The 21729-nt window shown below is 42.8% G+C and overlaps 2 protein-coding genes across 5 annotated transcripts in view; one reads left to right on the top strand and one right to left on the bottom strand.

Annotated features, from left to right (window-relative positions):
• Positions 1-2104, bottom strand: part of LOC5565105 (tyrosine-protein kinase Src64B) — a 260410-nt gene extending 258306 nt beyond the window's left edge. The window contains exons 1-2 of one of the 4 annotated variants that reach the window (XM_021840479.1): positions 1803-2104; positions 578-1107 (exon numbers count right to left, since the gene is read on the bottom strand). The gene's annotated coding sequence lies outside the window, so the exon portion shown is untranslated. The remainder of the gene's footprint in view (positions 1-577; positions 1108-1802) is intronic. The other 3 variants (XM_001649397.2, XM_021840480.1, XM_021840481.1) reach the window with 3 other exon arrangements.
• A 6312-nt stretch (positions 2105-8416) lies between these two features.
• Positions 8417-21729, top strand: part of LOC5565108 (histone deacetylase Rpd3) — a 39311-nt gene continuing 25998 nt past the window's right edge. The window contains exon 1 of the mRNA XM_021840478.1: positions 8417-8663. Within this exon, the coding sequence (XP_021696170.1) occupies positions 8621-8663 (43 nt within the window). The 5' untranslated portion in view covers positions 8417-8620. The remainder of the gene's footprint in view (positions 8664-21729) is intronic.

Raw genomic sequence — 21729 nt, 5'->3', positions numbered from 1 at the left:
TAACATATACTTTGCAATTGGATTAAATGGACAAATTGATGTGAAGTTTTGCGAAAAAGTTACACGTCTTCTCAGTGAGAATCGAACTCACGACTCCCTGATCTCTAGTTAGGGCGCGTTACCCCTGCGCCATGAGAGGACTCATGAGGCGCCCTAACTTTTTAAAATGGGTCCATCGAAGATTTTTTTGATTGTATTATTTCAAGAAATATTAGGAGAATATCTGTAAGCAGTTTTTGATAGTTTCCAGGTAATATTTTTGAGTTGTCCTTAGACAATAAATACCTAACTCGAGAGGAATTCTAAAAATGTTATCAAAAACGTGTTTGGTCAAATAAATTAAAAGCTTCCAATAAAATTCCTTGCAAAGGTTAAAAAATATGAGAGCCGAGGGAATGTAAGTTCTGTATGATGCTCCAAGAAGTTTGGCTTACATTTATTATGCACAATCAATCAAATCCGTATAAATATTAATCAATCCCAACTCCAGAATTAACCATATTCATAATTCCAATTGAAAAGTCGCCTGAAGTTATAATGGAACCCACAACATAAAAAAAACAAGAGTTCAACAAACCTTTATTATTCCTGCTGTTCCAATTTCGGTTTTCGGCTGCAATTTCCCCAACTGATGCTTATGACGGGCTACAACACTATTGTTATTGTTGCTGTCGACGGCGTATATGCATAATCCAAGTAGGCTGCTGCTGATGGCTGTTCCACTCGTTTCACTGCACCACAATCCACCACAGTATAGAATAGTAGGCTCGTCGGCTCGCTATTAAGCTATACGTTAGTGTATGTGTGTTTTCCTTGAATCCTGATGTTCACTGCTGGATGTATCCTTTTCTGGCACAAGCACTCACACAATGACAAGACGCTGCTCCAGCAATAAAAGTCGGCGAATAATCCTAATTAATCTCAACTTTTCTCATCAATCTTGATTCGCACTAGCCTTTATTTTCATTATAAGCCTTTTCTGATACTTGTTTTCCACTGATTGCTATTCACTTTATTCTTTTTCGAAATCCTTTTCAATTTTATGTATAATTCATTTATTATCTTTGAGGGTTGGTTTCTTACACTGTTTATCACTAAATAGAAAACCTAAATTGAAAATTATAGAATTGAACTGAAGAGATTTGCTTGATATTCTTTATCTTTAAAGCGCACAAAACACAGATTTCCCATCAATTTTTCACTTTTTGACGAGGGTGGAAAAGCACTAAGCCGAAATAGGACGAAGGGTGTGTGTATGCAAAGAAAGGACACACTTTGTGCGGGGAATGCTCCCCAGGTTTTCCTACCCCTCAATTGACTGCACTGTTTCTTCTTTTTCTTCCCTATCGTCTTGGTGTCTCGAACACGGCAACCACCATCACCATCCAGTAGGCACAGGAAAATCGAAACCTTTTTCCACCCCTAGAACATTATTTTCACCGCACCCTCCCTCACCAAATTCACCACAAAAGCCATCACGCATCACTCACACAATACACACCTCACAAATACATTCACACGCGGGGGCCCCAAAAAGGATATTCGTTCTGCACTGGGTTAGACCGAAACTTTCTATAAGGGTTTTCTTTGGATGAACGATTTGCACAACAATAGATTGCCTAATCTTCGCGCAAAGAACTATAATCTCGTTCGAATCAATAATGGTGTAATACATGCGAGAACCTATAATCAACGTCCCGTCGCCATGTATTACTTTGAAAGGGGGGCTCGTCTACCAAAAAAGAGCCTAAATTACACACTAGCTTCTGACTTTTTGCCTCCTATCCTCTTCTCACCGTTACCTTTTGTTCCGTATATATTACCGGACGACCATCAAATATCCACTCTATAGAAAAGAACCAGTTTCTTCACATTCATTCACATTACATTATCAGCCTTTCTGTGCAGAAGGCGATTCCCCATTCACATCCATGATGATGAGAGATGATAAAACCACTCTAATCACAAAAATCACACTCAGTAGTGAAATGGGGAGTCCAAAAAACACTAGAACTACACAGACTCTACTGAAGACGCGCGAAGTCACACCGAGATGTTGACTGAAACACACTCTTCTCTCGACTGAAGATTGAAACACGGAATACGACGATGGAGGATCCGCATCGCATATCAAAACGGCCCCCCAGAGAGAGTCGAACCGGGAGCGCAACTTTATGTTTCACTCTGCCGAGGTTCGACTTCGATGTTGGTGTGCATGAAATCAAGTTCTGTTGTTGCGTTTGCGGTATCATAGCTATAGCCAGAGCGGCCCCTATGTTGTGCTATGCTCTGATGGCTGACGGATCACCACCCTCTCTTTTTGCGTGAGAGAGAAGAGCAGGACGCCGGGGTTTGTGTTGGTGTTATGTTGACGGTTCGCGCAGCATAAAATAAATATGCTCCTCTGTCTTCCATTGCGGCAACGTCGCTTTGTTTATGTTGGAAGGCACCTACACACATATGAACAGCTAAGCACAAATCGAAAGGGTCTAAGCGAAATTATAGTTTGGGTTTTTCGCACAGAGTTTAAAATAATTATTTAATTCAAAATATGTATAAGTATAAAAAGTATGTACTGAGAACAGCATTGCAGTTAAAATTCCCTTATCACACTACTTAATGTTTGCAGATACAGACTAATTTCGTGTTCACTTTGAATGTTTTGTGCCTTTAATTTCAGTCCCATTTCGTCAGTAAAAATTAACATGACGTGGTTAAAACGTGCCAGCAGGCTATCGTTGCGGTAAGAACCAAAGGAACAAAACTTACATACACGGAGGAAAAACACCCTAGTTTGAAACAACCAATTTTTTTGTTGAATTTCAAACTAGCGATTTAGTTGTTTTTAACCTAATATTTGTTGTTTCAAGCTAATGATTTTGTTTGAAACAAGCTTTTTTCATTGGCTGTTTTAAATTGAAATGTTTATGTTTTTTAACGAGTATTATGGATGTTTTAAACTAAAGTTTCAGTCAATATTAACAAACAGCTGGTTAGTTTTAACTTAAAATAAGTTTGTTTATGTCTCTAGTAAATTTTTAGTTTTAAATTTTAAAAAATAGGTTGATCCGAAGATAACATTATATTGAAACAAACTAAGATTTTGTTTGGATCAAAAACAACCAACAAATCAGATTGAAACAAACCAACTTCCTGTGTTGTTTCTTTTATTTTTGGTTAGATCACAGTTATCTTTAGACCGAGACGAACCAGCCACGGGCTGAAAGTCTCGTAAATAAAGTTAATTATAATAATAATAAATCTTTAGAAACTTTGCCATCTTGAAATTTAGTTGCAATTGAAGAACATTTAAGAATATGTCAGTTTCTTTAGTAAATAGTTTTTTCAATTAAATCCATTTGTTCCGGAGGTAATTTGATTTGTTATTTATTGTTTTTTAAACCGTATTCAGTCAATAATTTTATTTTTCAAGTATGCAGTCAAAAGAAGGCCATACAACATCCTTCGAAGTGCAGAGAAAAATGCTATGGACCCGACCAACCAGTCTTCATAATTCTTTATAGATCTTTGACCAACGATGGCGATCGCTAACGGTTCAAAACGAATCTATATCGATCGCTATCGAAAATCACTGACTGGTTGACCGGGGAGGTGCTTCACTTATTTTTATTTTATTCCACAGCAACGGTAATAGAGATTTTCTTTAACTTATTTGGATCTGTAAATCAAGCGCTAATCTTAAAATATCTTTTTCCTTTATAGAATCGAGAAAGTGCACAATCAAGACACGAAATCGCTATTCTGAATTTTGAATTCCTTGAGGTGCTGTCGTTTAATCGCCGGAAGCCATTATTATGCGGATTTAGTTACTGTGATTGACTTTGAAACATTATTTTATTACAATTTTTGTTATTTCAAATAAATTAGAACACATTAAAGATTTGTTGCACCAATTATAAATTGAGAAAATGAAAAAAAGTACCATAATCAAACCCAAACATCAGGTTAAATCAACCAGCAAATTTGTTTACTTTGAATTGATTCTTGGTTAATTCAAACAGCTTTTCTTGGCTTGAAACAACTCATATTTTTGATAATAAATCTTTGAGCTGTTTAGTAGAATACCTATAAGTAGATGAAAAAACCGAATTTAGTACTATACCATTTTATTCCACTAGAGTTTGTATCCTCTGTTTGACGAAGTCGAGTCTAGTACACGACACTTAAGACGGCCTTACAGTTGAGGTCGAAATACGCGTATCTGTCAAAGGATACAAACTCTAGTGGAATTACTATCCATACTAAATTCGGTTTTTTCATCTACCTATATTTTTGGTTGTTCTCAGAACTGTCAAATTCAGCAACAAATAAACTAAAAATTTGTTGAAATTACCTGGAAAACCAAAAAACAAACAACCTGGAATTCTAGTTTGTTTCAAACGATGCATGTTGTTGATTTAAACCAGAATTTTGTTTGTGCATATTTCAACCTATAAATTTGTTTGAAATTAACGAAAAATTGATTGTTTTTACTAATTATTTTTCTCCGTGTAAAACGTTCAGATAAGTCAATAATAAATGGAGCCCAGATAGAAGAAAGCGGTAAACGCGCAGCTATTCAGCATGACCATGCTGAGGGTCGTGGGTTCGAATCCCACTGATCGAGAAACTTTTCGTAAAGGAAATTTTCTCGATTCCCAGGGCATACAGTATCTTCGTACCTGCCACATGATATACACATGCAAAAACGGGTAATCGGCAAAGAAAGCTCTCAGTTAAGGCTCAAGTAAAATGGAGCAAATGTCAAAAGTGAAAGAGCAGTTTTCGCCGTTAAAATAAAAAAAAAATGATTTCAACGGCGAAAACTGCTTTTTCCTTTTTAACATTTGCTTCATTTTTACTTGCACCTTAATAACTGTGGAAGTGCTCGTAAGAACACTAATCTGAGAAGCAGGCTTTGTCCACGGGACGTAACTCCAGAAAGAAGAAGAAGAAGTCAATAATCTTAAGAATAGTAAACATTAAAACATGTTCATGGTTCGCATTACCTCAATGATATTAAAATATCAAATTAATTAATCTGCTTTAAGAAAAACGAGATTAAAGTTTTCTCAGCAAATTATTCATTTCATAAAAATTGTGTGAAATCAAAAAAAAGGGAATCTTCTATGTTTTTTTTGTTAATTCTTCTGTTGGACGAAAACTAAGCACAAACAAACAAATTTCCTGGGACCTTAGTAAATAAAAGCCGAGTATCAGTAAATCGTGCTTCAAATTGTTAGCTGATTCTCAGTTAAAATTAGGAAACTGAGATTTGCACAGCCGAGTTCGTGAAAAAAATCAAAGTTTGTTCATTAACTTAAAATCGACCAATCCATCATTATGATTCTCATATTAATAACGAATGATTCTCCACAAATTTATGGTCTCTGGACAATTTCTCAAACAGATTTCGATTATGCAAAATAACTAGATTCCAACAACCCAATTTGTTTGCGCAGAATTAATATAATATAATATACTCATTTAAAAATTGCAGTATGGTCGAAAAAGCGGTGTAAAAAATATGTTCGAAAAAAAAATGAAGAAAATTAGTATTTTCAAATTCTTGCATATCCCTGCTCAACATTTTTAATTAAACCCTATCGAAGTGTTATGAAAATTATATCAACAATAACACCACAATCTCGGATATAATTTAAAAGAATCTGCCCAATTTTTTATACTAAAATTACTATTGAAAGCAGTTTAGTGGAATCAGAGCCGGATTTACAAACGTGCGGGCCCCGAGGCCAGAGACTTGTGGGAGCCTTTTTCCCAGGAAACAATTGACAGTACCGTAAATTCGGGTGAAATTGATCAGTAGGGTGAAATTGATCACTGTGTCACTCGATTTTATTTCTTCCTAATGGAGCACAAATATCAATGTAACCTGCAGTGAATGAACGTTGTTTGTCGTAAGTATGTCCAAATTGTGTGTTGTGAAGTTTTTTGCGTTCAAAAATGGTTATTTATATGAAAATAATGTAAAATTTTAAAATCTTGTACGGTGCAGTGTTGACAAACATCAATAAACTTCTAGTTCTAGACAAGGATTTGGACATGGTATAATCCTGAAAGTTTGTGAGGATACCAAAGATATATCCCCAAACTAGATTTCATAACCAAAACTTGTACCAATTCGTTGATTTGGTTGAAATAATTAAATTTATGTAATATATCAAGAAATTCCTTTGGAAATTGCATACATTTAGGCGTTTTCTGCGTTATTCTTGAAATTTAAACATTCATTATTTCTATAAATATTGTATTGTTAAGAATTTGGCAAGCATATTCGGATTCAGGGAGCTCAAATTTATTATGTAAAGTTGTTTTGAAAACTAACAATAATGGCATTGATAGGTGATCAATTTCACCCCGAAATGAGATCTCCCGATTTTTTATTTTAGACATATTTTTTAGCACTAAAATTACATTTGCTAGAAAATTTCGTTACTTGAGTCAATGAGGCTCACCTTCATACTTGTTTTCCTGCATTCAGTTGCTTGGCATTGTCAACATTATAGAAATCAGACAAAAAAAACCTTGAAAAGTGATCAATTTCACCCGAAATTACGGTACTATAACACTGCGGAACACGGTTTTGTCTCAAGTATCAAAATACCACTTCTTACTTAATTAAGGGTTGCTGAATCCATTGCCGTTTTCAAAAATATCATAGCACGTCTAGTTTTTAAGATATTCCCTGTTGAAAATGCGCAAAATGACTATATCAGCCAACTTGCATGCAAGTTTGCCAGCTTGTATGGCAATTTATTTGCCTAATTTGCCACAGAATTCAAATTTCATGTGTTAAACATAAGAGTTCATAATATTGTCGGTGCTCAAAAGTTATTTTTTGATGGTTCAGAAAAGTACTGTATTTTGCCATATAAGAGAAACGAAGAATTTTGTATGGTTAACGCGCACGGGAATTCTTTGGGATCACCTTATCTTTTCGAAGAAATAAGTCCCCGTACCACTCCATATATCGATGTGAAGATGTATCACTGTAATTTTATATAAGTAGTGTACAACCTATCAAAATTTCAGCTTTTTTCGGTTTACTAAAACTCGCGATTTTCTTTTGCAAAGTTTTGATGACAATTGATCTGCCCATAAAGGCATAACTGTCCCATATTGAATTAGTAGGCATTGAGAAAATAGCGCTCAAAGTTTGAGTTTTTTCTTCTCATACAAATGTTCATAATTTTCTAGAGCATTTCTACATGCAATATTCATTTAACACAATCGCACAGATAACTCATTTTGCTTATATTGATCAGCAAAAATATAAACTTGAACATAATTCACGTTTTGCAGTTGCTATTTGAGCGAAAAGTTCATATAGAGACTGTTATGCCTTTATTTTTCAATATGGGACTGCACCAACTTCATATTTTTCCACAAGATTTTCAAACAAAGTGTGTTAATTTTCATATGCATAGTTGAGAATATATTAAAATATGAATGTTGCGACGAAAAAAGGTGTTGGTTCGAAAATCCATATGGGACAGTTATGCTTTTATGGGCAGTGATAGAATGAGATAAAAGATAGGGAAAACTAAACGCCCAAGTAAAAAATTCAGTGCTTTTTGATCTTAGATGTTATTTATGAAGGTTTTATTAGAGATGTATTTATTCTTCAAGTCTGATGACTATTTACGCCTATGTTGAAGGGGAACTTAATTTCAAGCATTTTTTTTCACTTCGTCACAAGGGGTATTTTGTTGGTCAAATCATCTGAAATTTCGGCTATAAATTTCACTAATAAGCTAGAGTGTTCGAGCCCAATCGGTTTTAGAAAACCAGCCATGACGATGAGCCAAAGCTGCCGAAAATACAACAAGTCACCCTATTATAATATTTTCGAGTTCAAAAATCGCAAAAAATGGGGCAGAAAAAAGGATTAACGTAATCTTTGAATCCTCCCTAGCATTTGACTCTCGCGAGTGGTTCGCCTCATGGAGTGAACCAATTGGGGGGCGTCCACAAATTACGTAACGCTCTAGGGGGAGGGGGGGAGTAGCCTCAAGCGTTACGGCTCATATAAAATTTTGAATTTTTTCATACAAAAAGCGTTACGGACGGGGGGGGGGAGGGGGTCGAAAATTTCCAAATTTAGCGTTACGTAATAAATGGACGCTGCCTTGAGAGCTGTTTGCCACCGCACGTTTAGAAAAAGTCATGCAGTAGTCGTGAAGTTTCTCACAGCAATCATAAATTCTTTTGTATTCTTCACGCTGTTTAGTCTTGAAGGCAAAATTTAGATGAACACCCAAAATAAGCATTGATTCAATTTTGATAGCTTTTGCATTAAGAAAGATGAATTTTGTTCACTGTGCGGCACTCACACCACCACTACGTAGGCAAAATATTTTCACCGTGCGCCCGTCAACCGACCACCCACCGCAGGTCGTACCAAAGTCGCTCTCTCCGCATCAGTCGTCATCGTCGCCCGTCAGTGAGAAGATCGGAGGCGAGCAAACAAGCCGCGATTTGTGTTGCAGTTGTAGGGCCAGAAAAAAAGCATAAACAAAAAGTGCATTATTTTGGTGGAAGCCGTCTAGGAAGTGTTTACACCGATTGTGTTCCCTAGGAAAAAGCAAGAGGAATCAAAATGCAGTCTCATAGCAAGAAACGCGTTTGCTATTATTACGACAGTGAGTACAAGAATGGGGGAGATTAGAGCAACGGGAATGGGCATGAGTATTCAAAATTTCAATTGCGGCTTTTGGTAGGGAAAAGTGCAAGAATTGAATAAACTTCATTTACTTCGGCTTCTGTAGGCGGACAAAAGTATTTCCTGATAGAAATTAACCATAATTAAATTCCGGTACCTGTATAAAATCGTTTTGAAAATTTAAAGGCACTGTCCCTAGCGGAAACTTTTTAAGATGGCTACCGTACAATCAACACGATGTTTGTACGAGAAGGCTTTGAAGCTTCGTTCGCTGGGTGAGGTGAGGTGAGTGGGAAAAGTATGCCGGGTGAGAAGATGAGCGACGCAAAAAGTACGGTTGCCTTGTCGAGCGGGAGAGAAAAATGTTGGCGATTGACTGGTGTTGAGCTACCTCTACAGAGGCAGTGTTGCTAGTTTCACTGAATTTTTATTTAAGTGGGCACATTTTTAAATGAAATTAATTTTTAAATTTTGTACAAAAATATCAATTTGTATACAGGTCGGACTCGATTATCCGGAGTATCGATTTTTTTTCTCCTAGTGCACGAAGCCAAAATAATAAGTATACTTCTGTTGGATGCTTCCTTCGTGAGATTAGTGCTCTTGAAGTTTTAGTGTAATCTTGGAAGTTGGATTACAAGCTGTTTTAACTTAACTTCTGATAATTTTCTTGAAGAAAATCATGAATAAAATACATACAGTAACACGAGCAGTACAACTTGTCGCATTGTCCCAAGAAAATCATGCCTGATCGGATTATCTGATGAATTCTCATGAAAACTTTTATCTCCTGATTCCGTTTGGCTCTTTTTGTCTCTTATCAGACATAGTAAATATCTATGTTTCAGAAACTTAGTTTATGCAAGCCCTGTAATTGATTATTAGATGGTTTCGGTGTAGCATATATATGCTACCGGCTCAAAACACTAACCCATTGAAGGGAACTCTTTTGAGCGGTGATTCACCTCCCAAAGAGAAGATCTCACCACCACCCAACTACACCTCCCAAAACTAAACCTAAACGTGAGAATGATTTTGCTTCACTGTCGAAAGCCGCCAAGTGTGGGCTAGGAGACAGTGCCTCTAAAATAGCGATTTTGTTCCGTGGTGCGAATTCCGCTTTGTATCGGCGTTTCTCTTTCTGTGTTTTATCACTTCCCTTCCTCTTGCGCCGTAAGCCAACTGAGACGCTTTACCTGCGTATAAATGTACGACTACCTATGTGTCTCTATGTCATTAAGCGAGCTGCGCGCGCTTTTTAATTTGTATTCATTTTTATTTTCAAATATAAATTAGCCATTGGCGTTAATAAGAGGGGCCTGATCACCCCTGAACTGGGTTTGACCAGCCCACTGCTAAGTAGCCATGTTTTTGAAGTGAGCATCAAATTCAATAGTAATTACTCACTTTGGCCAAATCGTATCAATGATAATTTTACATTTTGTTGAACTTTTTTCGAGGCTCAGTGTAAAAATTGTTTTCGTTCAGAATCAAATATATTGAGCGTTTGCAACTGTGTGTTTATTTAAAACAGCATAAAGTAGTATTAAACACATTTCCCTCATGAAATTTGTTTCGCCATTCTAGATTGTTTGTCCCGAAACGACTATTTGTTTACTAACATTGAACTGTCATGGGGAACCATTTCACAGTAGGAACCAGAGATGGTGGCTCGTTTTTTTCCCATGGGGTAGTATTGTGGTGCCAGAAGCCTGGGTTTGACCCCTTAAGGCCGCACGGGATGTCATCATAATCACCCTATCCATTTCAAGAAGCAAATCTCAAGAACCACTCCATATATCGATGCGAAAATGTATCACTATGATTCTATATATGTAGTGCACAACCCGATAAATTTTCAGCTTCATCGGTTCACTAAAACTCGAGATTTGCTTCCACAAAGTGTTGATGATTATTGTTAGAGTGAGACGAAAGATATGGAAAATAACACGGTCTCCCGTGTCCCCTTAAAAGTCGTATGCCCACATTGAAAAATACAGTTAGCTTTACGTTCCTGTCGTACTGTTGTACTTTGTATAACAGTTGTGATTTATACTCTATCATTTTGTAATAGTAGTTTACTGAACAAGTTGTAGAATGATGATTTTTACAGCACGTTAGCGTTAGCGTTAGCGTAGTTACGGTATACTTCGTAGATTGGATACTAGCAACATTCATGTTTCTTTTTAATAATCTCATCCTGACTACTTTCAAGAACAAGGCAGGGGAGTGTACCTTGTTAAAATCATAAACAAGAATACTGAAGGGGGAGGTCCAATTACCCTTGTGTTGTAACTTTAGCAGTGGACATTGGTTGTTTCCAGCCCCCAACATCGACGGAAAATTGGTTCCAATGGAGATTTTCACATGCACTGTATAGTCTTCAAAAGTAGGTGTTTTCTTCGACCACTAATTAACTACCAACTCGCGACCTTCAGGTTCCAGACACTACATTTTATTTACATGCAAAACGCGGTTTATTAAACTTAGTTCTATTCAATTTCGGCTTACGACTAATTAACAGTACACAATTAAAACTACACACGTTAAAATGAAGTCTAACATCTAACGTCCTCGAAGTCTAACATCAGCAAGGACCTCAAGCAGGCCCTGTTCAGACTTCGTAAGTCGATGTTCGCGGCCAAGCAGAACCATGCTGAACCCATGGCGACTGTGGCTGCGGCAGAACCCGTGAAATTGAAGGTGCCGAAGTCTACCCAGACGGAGCCCTTCGTCTTCGCGGGTAGCCCCAAAAGTGCGGAAGCGAATGCTTACAACAAGCAATCGCAGAAGCGCGCGAGGCAGCCGTCAGGGGAGGAGCTACCCGGCGGCGCTCGCAAGGCCAGGCGGATATTAACCCCGAAAACCGGCAGAAGTGCCGGAAAATCGGACCCCAGCCAGGCGTCCCGGAAAGCCGAGAAGGGTGGACCCGAAAAGGCTGGCCCCTCACGGAGTGATGGGAACAGGGGGTTGCGACCTTTGAGAGGTCCTCAATCACCACAGGTTAGGGCGGATCAGGGGGGGGACGCCCCCTGGACAACCGTAGTGAGAAAGAAGAAGAAGGAGAAGCAGGAAGTTCAGGAGCGCAGGGATACCAGGCCTAAGAAAAGTAGGAGGGTAGGTGCCAAGCGCGAAAAGGGTGATGCGATCATCATCAAGACGGAAGAGTCCAAGTACTCGGAAGTCCTGAAGGCGATGCGCAGTGACGCGAAGCTCGCAGATCTTGGAGCCGACGTACGCAGTGTCAGACGCACTCGTACAGGTGAAATGATTCTCGAGCTTAAGCGCGACAAGGAGCGCAAGGGCGCCGCCTACAAAAGTTTGGCGGAAGAGGTCCTTGGCGAGGGTGTCGAAGTGAGGGCTCTGACGCAGTCAGTGACTCTGAAGGTGATGAACCTTGACGAGATCACCAACGCAGAAGAGCTCGTCACAGCACTGCGGCAACAGTGCGAGATTCAGGTGCCCACCGCTGCCGTTCAGCTACGGAAAGGTCCGGCAGGTACTCAGGTGGCCTTAGTACACCTACCTGTGGCGGACGCAAATAAGTCCGCTAAGGTAGGCAAGATCAAGGTTGGTTGGTCAGTATGCTCACTGAACATACATGAGCAACCGGTGATCTGCTTTAGGTGTAGGGAACCAGGACACAAGTCCTGGGGCTGTAAAGGCCCTGATAGGACCAAGTTGTGTAGGCGTTGTGGTGAGGAAGGTCATAAGGCACTAGGCTGCAAGAACCCTCCCAAGTGCTTGATTTGTTCCGGCAAGTCCGTGAACAACAATCATCCAACGGGAGGCTCAAGGTGCCCGACCTTCAAACGAGCCATTAACGAAAAGTCACAGTGCAGGTAACGCAGCTGAACCTGAACCACTGTGACGCAGCTCAGCAACTGCTGTACCAGGCAGTTGCTGAGTGGGGGACGGACATCGCCATCATATCGGACCCATACCGAGTACCCGCCGGCAACGGCAACTGGGTCGTGGATGGATCCGGAAAAATGGCGGCGATATGGACGACGGGTAAATACCCCGTCCAGGAGTTGGTGTCTACTACCTACGAGGGCTTCGTGATCGCCAAGGTAAACGGGGTCCTCTTTTGTAGCTGCTATGCGCCTCCGAGTTGGTCGACCGAGCGGTTCACGCAGATGCTGGACTGCATGACGACCGTGTTGACAGGGCGAAGGCCAGTAGTAATAGCGGGTGACTTCAATGCCTGGGCCGTGGAATGGGGAAGCCGCATCACGAACCAGCGAGGTCAAATCCTGCTAGAGGCACTGGCCGTGCTAGATGTCGATCTGGCTAATGTTGGTACCAAAAGTACCTTCAGCCGAAACGGAGCGGAGTCGATTATCGACGTTACTTTTTGTAGTCCTGGCCTAACGAGTAGTTCGAACTGGAGGGTAGACAATGCCTACACTCACAGCGACCACCTGGCGGTTCGCTACAGTATCGACTACAACAACAGCAGGCAGCGCGTAGAGGAAGCGGCTAGGTCACGGCCAAGCCCTCGTAGGTGGAAGACATCGTACTTCAATGACGAAGTACTTAGGGAGGCGCTCCGTCGTGAGCGTAACCTACTCGGCCTAAGCGGGGACGAACTGGTAGCGGTGCTTTCGCGTGCGTGCGATGCGACCATGCCTAGGAAAGTCCACCCTAGAAATGGGAGACCACCGACGTACTGGTGGACTCAAGCAATTGCGAACCTGCGCCGTGCCTGCCTACGGGCCAGGAGGCGGATGCAGCGAGCACGTACCGAGCAGGAGCGTGAAGAACGACGGGCGGTGTTCACCGCTGCCAAAGTCGCGCTGAAGTCCGAGATAAGGGCAAGCAAAAAGGCCTGCTTTGAGAGACTCTGTCAGAGTGCCAACGTGAACCCGTGGGGTGATGCCTACAGGATCGTTATGGCGAAGACAAGAGGTGCAATTGCTCCTACGGAGCAATCTCCACAGATGCTGGAGGGGATCATCGAGGGGCTCTTTCCGCGCCACAACCCTAGCCCATGGCCTCCTTTTGTAGGACAGCCGGGGATTGGGGCTGGCGATGAGGATAGAGTAACCGATGAGGAACTTGTAGGGATTGCAAAATCCCTAAGCATGGGGAAGGCACCAGGTCCGGACGGAGTTCCAAACCTGGCCCTCAAAGTCGCAATCTTGGAGGCTCCCGGTATGTTCAGATCTGCTATGCAGATATGCCTGGACGAGGGAGTATTTCCAGATGCGTGGAAGAGGCAGAGCCTGGTACTATTGCCAAAGGCGGGGAAACCACCTGGTGACCCGTCGGCGTATAGACCAATATGCTTGATTGACACGGCGGGGAAGGTGCTCGAGAAGATCATCCTCAACAGACTGTTGAGGTACACTGAGAGTGTAAATGGTCTCTCAAGCAACCAGTTCGGCTTCCGGAAAGGGAAGTCCACCGTAGACGCTATTCTGACGGTTAAGAAAACCGCTGAGATAGCACTCCAGCGTAAGAGGAGGGGGATTCGCTACTGCGCAGTAGTGACTCTGGATGTAAGGAACGCATTTAATAGTGCCAGTTGGGCGGCTATTGCCGATGCGCTCCTGCGTCTGGGGATACCCGAGTACCTGTACAAGATTCTCGGAAGTTACTTCCAGAATCGGGTATTAGTCTATGACACAGAGGTGGGTCGGAAGTGCTTTCACATAACCTCAGGAGTCCCGCAAGGTTCCATCCTGGGCCCGGTGTTATGGAATGTCATGTACGACGAGGTGTTGAGATTAAAATTCCCGGCGGGTGTGGTCATCGTTGGCTTTGCCGACGATATTACGCTGGAGGTCTACGGTGAATCGATCGAAGAAGTGGAATTGACTGCAGCCCACTCGATCGCAATTGTGGAGGAGTGGATGAGCTCCAGGAAACTGGAATTGGCTCACCACAAAACTGAGGCGGTTGTTGTCAACAACCGAAAGTCGGTGCAGCAAGCGGTGATCAGTGTAGGCGACTGCACGATCACTTCGAAGCGCTCCGTCAAACACTTGGGGGTGATGATCGACGATAAGCTTACCTTCGGTAGCCACGTCGATTATGCCTGCAAGAGAGCCTCCACAGCTATTGTGGCACTGTCCCGGATGATGTCCAATAGCTCTGCGGTGTACGCCAGCAAGCGAAAGCTTCTGGCCAGTGTCGCCTCGTCCATACTGAGGTATGGTGGCCCGGCTTGGGGCACGGCCTTAAGTACCAAGAGCTACCGTAGCAAGCTAGAGAGTACTTATAGGCTAATGTGCCTGAGGGTTGCGAGCGCGTACCGTACCGTGTCACACGATGCACTCTGCGTCATCACCGGTATGGTGCCTATTGGTATCCTTATCATGGAAGACATAGAGTGCTTCGAAATGCGCGGCACAAGAGGCATACGCAGGACTGCCAGACTGGCCTCCATGGTCAAATGGCAGCGTGCGTGGGACAGTTCCACCAAGGGAGTGTGGACTCACAGGTTGATTCCGAGGTTAGATATCTGGGTCAATAGGCGCCATGGGGAACTAACATTCCACCTGACACAGGTCCTTTCGGGCCATGGTTGCTTTAGACAGTATCTACACCGTTTCGGTCATGCGGGTTCTCCCGAATGTCCAGTTTGTGCAGGTTTAGAGGAAACGGCGGAACACGTTTTGTTCGTGTGCCCGCGTTTCCGCACAATGCGTGACCGCATGTTAGCCACATGCGGTCGGGACACGACTCCGGACAATTTGGTCCAGAGGATGTGTGAAGACGAGTTTGGCTGGAATGCCGTTTCATCGGCTATCACCCACATCGTCTCGGAACTGCAAAGGAGGTGGCGAGTGGACTCGAGGAGTGGCTAGTGCAGACGCTAAACAACAGGTGGTCCAAGGGTTCGCAGTCGGCCACGTAGGTCATACCGGTGCCCTACGGTCGAAATCGACCCTTACAGCGATTAAGTGGCCGCGGGGAGAACATCCTGGTAGCGCTGCTGTCGTGGCGCCGGCCTACTGGGTGGATACGAGCCTCTGGTTGTTCGGGGCAGGAGGCCCCTTCGTCAGCAATCCCAGCTGATGCTAGCTGATAGGGCCTGAGCCTTCAGTAGGTCAAATTGCGAAGCCCGCAGTATCAGTTCTTGATACCTGCGGTGCAGCTGGGCGCGGGCGTAGTGGTCGACCCTGCCCGCTTTCAGCGGACAACGGGAGGTGAGGACCACTTGGGAAGCTGGCAAAGCGCCAGCATGCTACCTTGGTGGACCCCCCTAAGCGTGTCATCGATGTTCGTTGCTGCATGGCTACGCAGCTAACCTGGAGGATGCGATGTGCAATAGCCCCTCTTCGAAGCAATGCCTTCTTGGTGGTCCCGGAGAGACGAAGGGTTTGGCGGCAATGGAAATGGTTTAGTGGGTCGGGGGTGCAGTCCTGTTTACTGCTTGCATGTAGTAAATGGTCCCTAACCCCACACGGCGTCTGTTGAGCAGATTATCCCCCCATTGCTTAGAAGAAAAAAAAAAAAAAAAAAAAAAAAAAAAAAAAAAAAAAAAAAAAAAAAAAAAAAAAACACGTTAAAATGACCGTGGGACTACCGCCCATGCTGCCCGGTTGCCTGGTAAATCTGAACTGGTCATCGCTCCCGACCGTTCGGTTCCTCTATCCTCGGATGTCGTAACTCAGGATGTCGTAACTCAGGAGTAACTCTCATCGCTCTTATCGGGCTTATCGCACTCTCCTTATCACTCTAGTGGAAGTTGAAGCCCTTGATGACGATGATGATGATCATGCTGAGTGAACTCGGTCGTATATTGGAGAGAAGGTAGATAGCGGAGCGTCGATCACATAGCCACCGTTGACCGTTGAGTTGTTGGTGGTGTTGGCTGCATGCATACGATGTAGATGATAATATTGCTATCGTTCGAGCTGCTGTTGCGATAGCCGACAGAGGTGACAGGGCTGTGTGTGGAATTCGTCGTACTCATAAACACCCTCACCCACCCTGAAATTCCTAATTTCTGAAAATAGAAAGCAGATCCTCTTCGACAGGATGGGATGGTGGGAAAGGAAGGGTGGCTACTGAGATGGATTGGCTTTTTCAGCTGGCTTCACACTCTCATCTTCTGGAAGCGGCAGGATGCAGATCTTTTCGACCGGTCTGGTCAAGAATCCATTGGCAGTTTTCAATGTCACTACTCTGACAATATCATCTTTACCCGGGTGAACTTCAGAGATGCATCCCATTCTCCATTTCATCGGGGGTTGATTGTCGTCCTTGATGACCACAAGCTTGCCTACTTCAACCTGAACCGCAGGCTGCCATCGCTTGGTTCTAGCTTGCAATTGGCAGAGATATTCTCTGCGCCATCTCTTCCAGAAATCTTGCAACCTCCTTTGAGTAAGTTGCAGGGCGTCCAGACGGTTAACTGGAAGTTCTCTCAAATCTGGTTCGGCGATTGATTGAAGGGATGAGCCGATTAGGAAGTGTGCGGGTGTCAATGGTTCAAGGTCGTTGGGGTCGTCGGACAGAGGCGTAAGGGGGCGAGAATTGAGACAAGCTTCAACCTGGGTTAGCAGCGTACTGAAATCCTCTGGTGATACCGGTGTCTCACCCAATACTCGCAGCAGGTGATGTTTAGATGAACGTACGGCTGCTTCCCATAGGCCTCCAAAATGGGGAGCGCTCGGTGGGATAAAGTGCCATTGAATGCCGTCCTTGGCACACTCCTTCGCTATAGCATCGTTATGGTCGCGATTCCTTAGCAGCTGCAGGAGATCTTGTAGTTTGTTGCGTGCACCGACAAAATTTGTACCGTTGTCGGAGTAAATATTTGAACAACGACCTCTCCGTGCTACAAACCGACGAAGTGCCTGTAGAAAGCGGTCAGTGGATAGGTCTGACACGAGTTCCAAATGAACCGCCTTGGTACATAGGCAAACGAAAATAGCCACGTAGGCCTTCACTACTCCTCGACGTGGAACAGGGCGAAGATAAACGGGGCCAAAGTAGTCTACACCAGTGTTTGAAAATGGACGAGATACCACAACTCGAGCAGCTGGCAAATCTCCCATAAATTGCTGGATCGGCAATGGCTTGGAACGAAAGCATTTTTGGCACTTGTTTATAGTATTGCGGACAACACTCCTCCCTCCTAGCGGCCAAAAACGAAGTCTTACTACACTCAACATTAACTGTGGCCCCGCATGAAGCAAACGTTCGTGGTAGTGCTGAAGTAATAATCGAGTAAACGGATGTCGAGCGGGAAGTACTACGGGATGTTTCGCTTCTTCTGGCTCTAGGGAGTGCTTCAGCCGACCACCTAGTTTGAGCAGCTGATCCTTTGTGATGAACGGGTTGTACCAACGTAGTCGTGATCCTTTTGAGACTGGCTCGGCCCTTGAGAGTGCCTTTAATTCCTCGACGAAGACTTCCTTTTGTACCAGACGAATCAGTGTGTTCTCTGCCTCCCGTAGCTCGGACGTAGTCAGAAAACCATGGTCACTTCTTTGCGTAGATGGTAATCGGAGCAGTTTCATCAGACGCAACCAATACGCGGTGCGACGAACGAGATCGGAATATGATGAAAATTTTTGGAAATACATGTTATTGAACTCGGCGACTGTGGAAACCGTTCCTGCGATGACTGTTCGTCGTTTTTCATCGTCAACCTCCCTTATTGATGATATCTCCGGTGATTTGGGCCATTGGTCTGGGTCATCCTGCAACCATGCAGGTCCCTGCCACCAAAAACGATTTTCCAGGATGTCTTGGGGAGTTATACCACGTGATATCAGATCTGCCGGGTTTTGTGTTCCAGGAACATGACTCCACCGACACCCTTCGGTGATAGTTTGGATTTTGGCAATACGATTGGCGACAAACGTCGTCCAGGTGGTCGGAAGAGCTTCTATCCAACGCAGAACACATGTAGAGTCCGTCCAAAAGTAGCTGGTTGCTGTTATTCTTATTGATTCACGAACCTTTTCGAATAATTGTACTCCCAGAACTGCTCCGCACAGTTCTAAACGAGGTATAGTTTTGCATTTTAGTGGAGCAACCTTTGACTTAGAGGAAAGTAGTTGAACCCTGATCCTTCCGGATGCATCTGTGCTACGGATATAGAGACAGGCTCCATAAGCTTTCTCCGAGGCGTCGGAAAAACAGTGGATTTCGATTGAAACTGCTTTCGGGATGATCACGCATCGTTCGATACGAGGTTGATTGAGCAGCGGTAACAGTTCGTGAAATTTCCTCCACGCCTCACCCACCGTTAAAGGTAGAGACTGATCCCAGTCGAGTGATTTCCCATTTTCATCACGTATGGTCCACAACTGTTGCATAAATATTTTCGCCGTAGTAATAACAGCTCCCAGAAGGCCTAATGGATCGAATAAAGTTGCGATCACTGACAAAATGGTCCGTTTAGTGAGGATTTCGTCAACGTCCAGGGAGGGAATGGTAAACTGAAATCCTAGAGTGTCTGTGGAAGGAAACCAGGTCAACCCTAAAGTTTTCACCGAAGGATTTGGATCCAAATTGATGCCATCGGGAGTTCGAATTGCCAAGTTTTCCTGGGGAATCCCTGCTAGAACAGTAGGGCAGTTCGACGCCCATTTCCGTAGTTGAAATCCTCCTCCTGATAACATCGTATTCAACTGCATCTGCAACTCCGTAGCAGTTTGTACATCATTCGCTCCCGTAATGACGTCATCCATATAGGTGTCTTCCATAGCCGCTCGGGCCGCGAGCGGAAATCGCCCTTCTTCATCCAGAGCCAGCTGTTGAAGTGTTCTAGTGGCCAAAAAGGGCGCTGGCTTCGTCCCGTACGTCACCGTGTTTAACTCATACAAACGAACGTCTTCCGATGGTGAATTTCGCCAGAGAATACACTGAAGTGGGCGGTCTTCCGGGCGAACGATGATTTGGCGAAACATTTTTTCGACATCCGACACCAACATTATTTGTTTGGTCCGACTGCGGAGGATTATGGACCGAAGATCCTCTTGTACTACCGGCCCTACCAGTAGTACATCGTTGAGCGATACTCCTGTTGCCGTTTTACAGGAAGCATCGAAGACTACCCGAACTTTGGTGGTGGTTGAAGCCTCCTTCACCACAGGATGGTGTGGTAGGTAACACTGCTTGGTTGAAATACTCCTTGTCTCGTCTACCATTTCCATATGACCGAGTTCAAGATATTCTGCCATGAAACCAACGTACTGTTCTCCCTGGGCTTGGGATTATATTTTCCAGGGAGCGATGAATTTTGATAATTGATCGCTGTTAGTAGTTTTGATTAGATGTTGGGTAAATTTCAAAGCAATGGCAACCTTTTTATTACAAAATTTAGATTTTATCTTCTGACCTAAAGATTCTGGTTAAACTACTGTACTATGCAGTTGGGCTGCACTACGCTATCACTCATCAAAATTACTTTCACTTCGGGAAAATATAATTTCAAACTGGCGAGAAGATTACAGACTGAGGGTGGGTTAGGAGCACAATCAGACCCTTGAATGTGCAATGTGGGGTAGTAATTGGGAATGCCATTGACGGTTTGTAATCTTCTACGAGGTTTTCGAAAACCAACAGGGCGCGTGCACCGGGTTGCGGATAGGAGCAAAGGGAGATCAATAGCATCTACCTAAAATAATAGAGCAAAAAGCCGTTCCATGATTAGGTAATGTTAAGCGATCTTCTATGGTGTTCTAGTACTATAAAATTCTTCACTCACTGGGAATTCTGGCCTTGATAATATCAGTAGTGATAAAAACATAAAATAATACCTAATACTTAATAAGTACAATGTAGCTTTAATGTAGTAATAAATGAAATAAAATCAATTTTCTATACTTGACAAGGTTTTGAAGACAATCAATGAGTGAAAGAATTACCTATTAGAAAAGCCACATCAGCTAAGTCTATACATATACAAATGTTGGTCATAGGGTCATGGCGAGCATTCGATATGTATGTCTATGACTGATTCTGATCTAATAGGGGCACTAGAAGACCACGCGGACAATTTCGAAACAAATTATTTTTATACATCGGTCTTACGTTCCGAAAGGCTCAGCTATGCTGCAAAGTAATTTTATAAGTTATTCATTACTGCTGTTTAATTGTTTATAATTCTAACAAAACTACATAATTAACTCATTACTAATCACTGTTCCTATATTCTCTTTTTCTCTCCTTCTTATCTGTTGCATGATTATGAGCATCACTAATATAATGCATGAGCACAATAAGAATAATTTCAGGATTGAAAGCAGTACATGGATACCTGGATAGAATAGCTTCGAAAAGGGCGCTCAAAATATAATATTTCTGGTCAGGGAAGTATTTCATCAAGGGTATGTAAAATTTTTCCATTATTAACACCTAGATCACACAAACAAATGAACTAATATCAAATATTTTTTAAATATTTTTATATAAATCAGCATCGTCAATCAGTGTAAAAACAGATAAAGTTTGTAAAGTTATCACCATCGATTAAATTGCGCTCTGTATAGTAATGTTCATTCAGTATCAAAATCTCCTAAAGCGTCGCATTGTGCCATCAGCAGCCCTTAGCATCACTCTCATATTGTTATTATTTTGTTGTTTATAAAATTTCTAGAAAGCGATCAGCATATTCTTTCTTACTTGTACAATGGCCGATCTATTTGGAATTTTAATAAGTCAAATCAAACTTCAAAACTCAAATTAAATTGCTTTCAGCACATTTACATTTTGCAGCATTAATCGCATTACTGTGTCAAGTCTTCTCCATTCCCTATACCCTACCCCAACCCTTCTTATCCTTTCCGATGGTGTTCAAGTGGTCCGCATAGACTATTACGGCCATTACCTATCCCTTACCCCGGCTTTGGACTGACTTGCGCTCTCATTGCCCCACCAAACGCTGCAAAATGAAAATGAAAAATGAAAATGAAATGAAACCAACGTACTGTTCTCGGAGCGATGGATCCCGAGCCAATCTCCTTTCGGTTCCTAGAAGACGCCGGAATGCTATGTCCTTCGATTCACCCAATCTTGACACAGCGTCTTCCACCTTTGGTAAAGCGACCGTGTATCGACCGCTAGTCTCCCGTTGA

The sequence above is a fragment of the Aedes aegypti genome, chromosome 2, assembly GCF_002204515.2.
Source record: "Aedes aegypti strain LVP_AGWG chromosome 2, AaegL5.0 Primary Assembly, whole genome shotgun sequence".
Taxonomy (NCBI): Eukaryota; Metazoa; Arthropoda; class Insecta; order Diptera; family Culicidae; genus Aedes; species Aedes aegypti.
The sequence above is the reverse complement of the archived record's forward strand: the minus strand, read 5'-3'. Positions and strand labels throughout refer to the sequence as shown.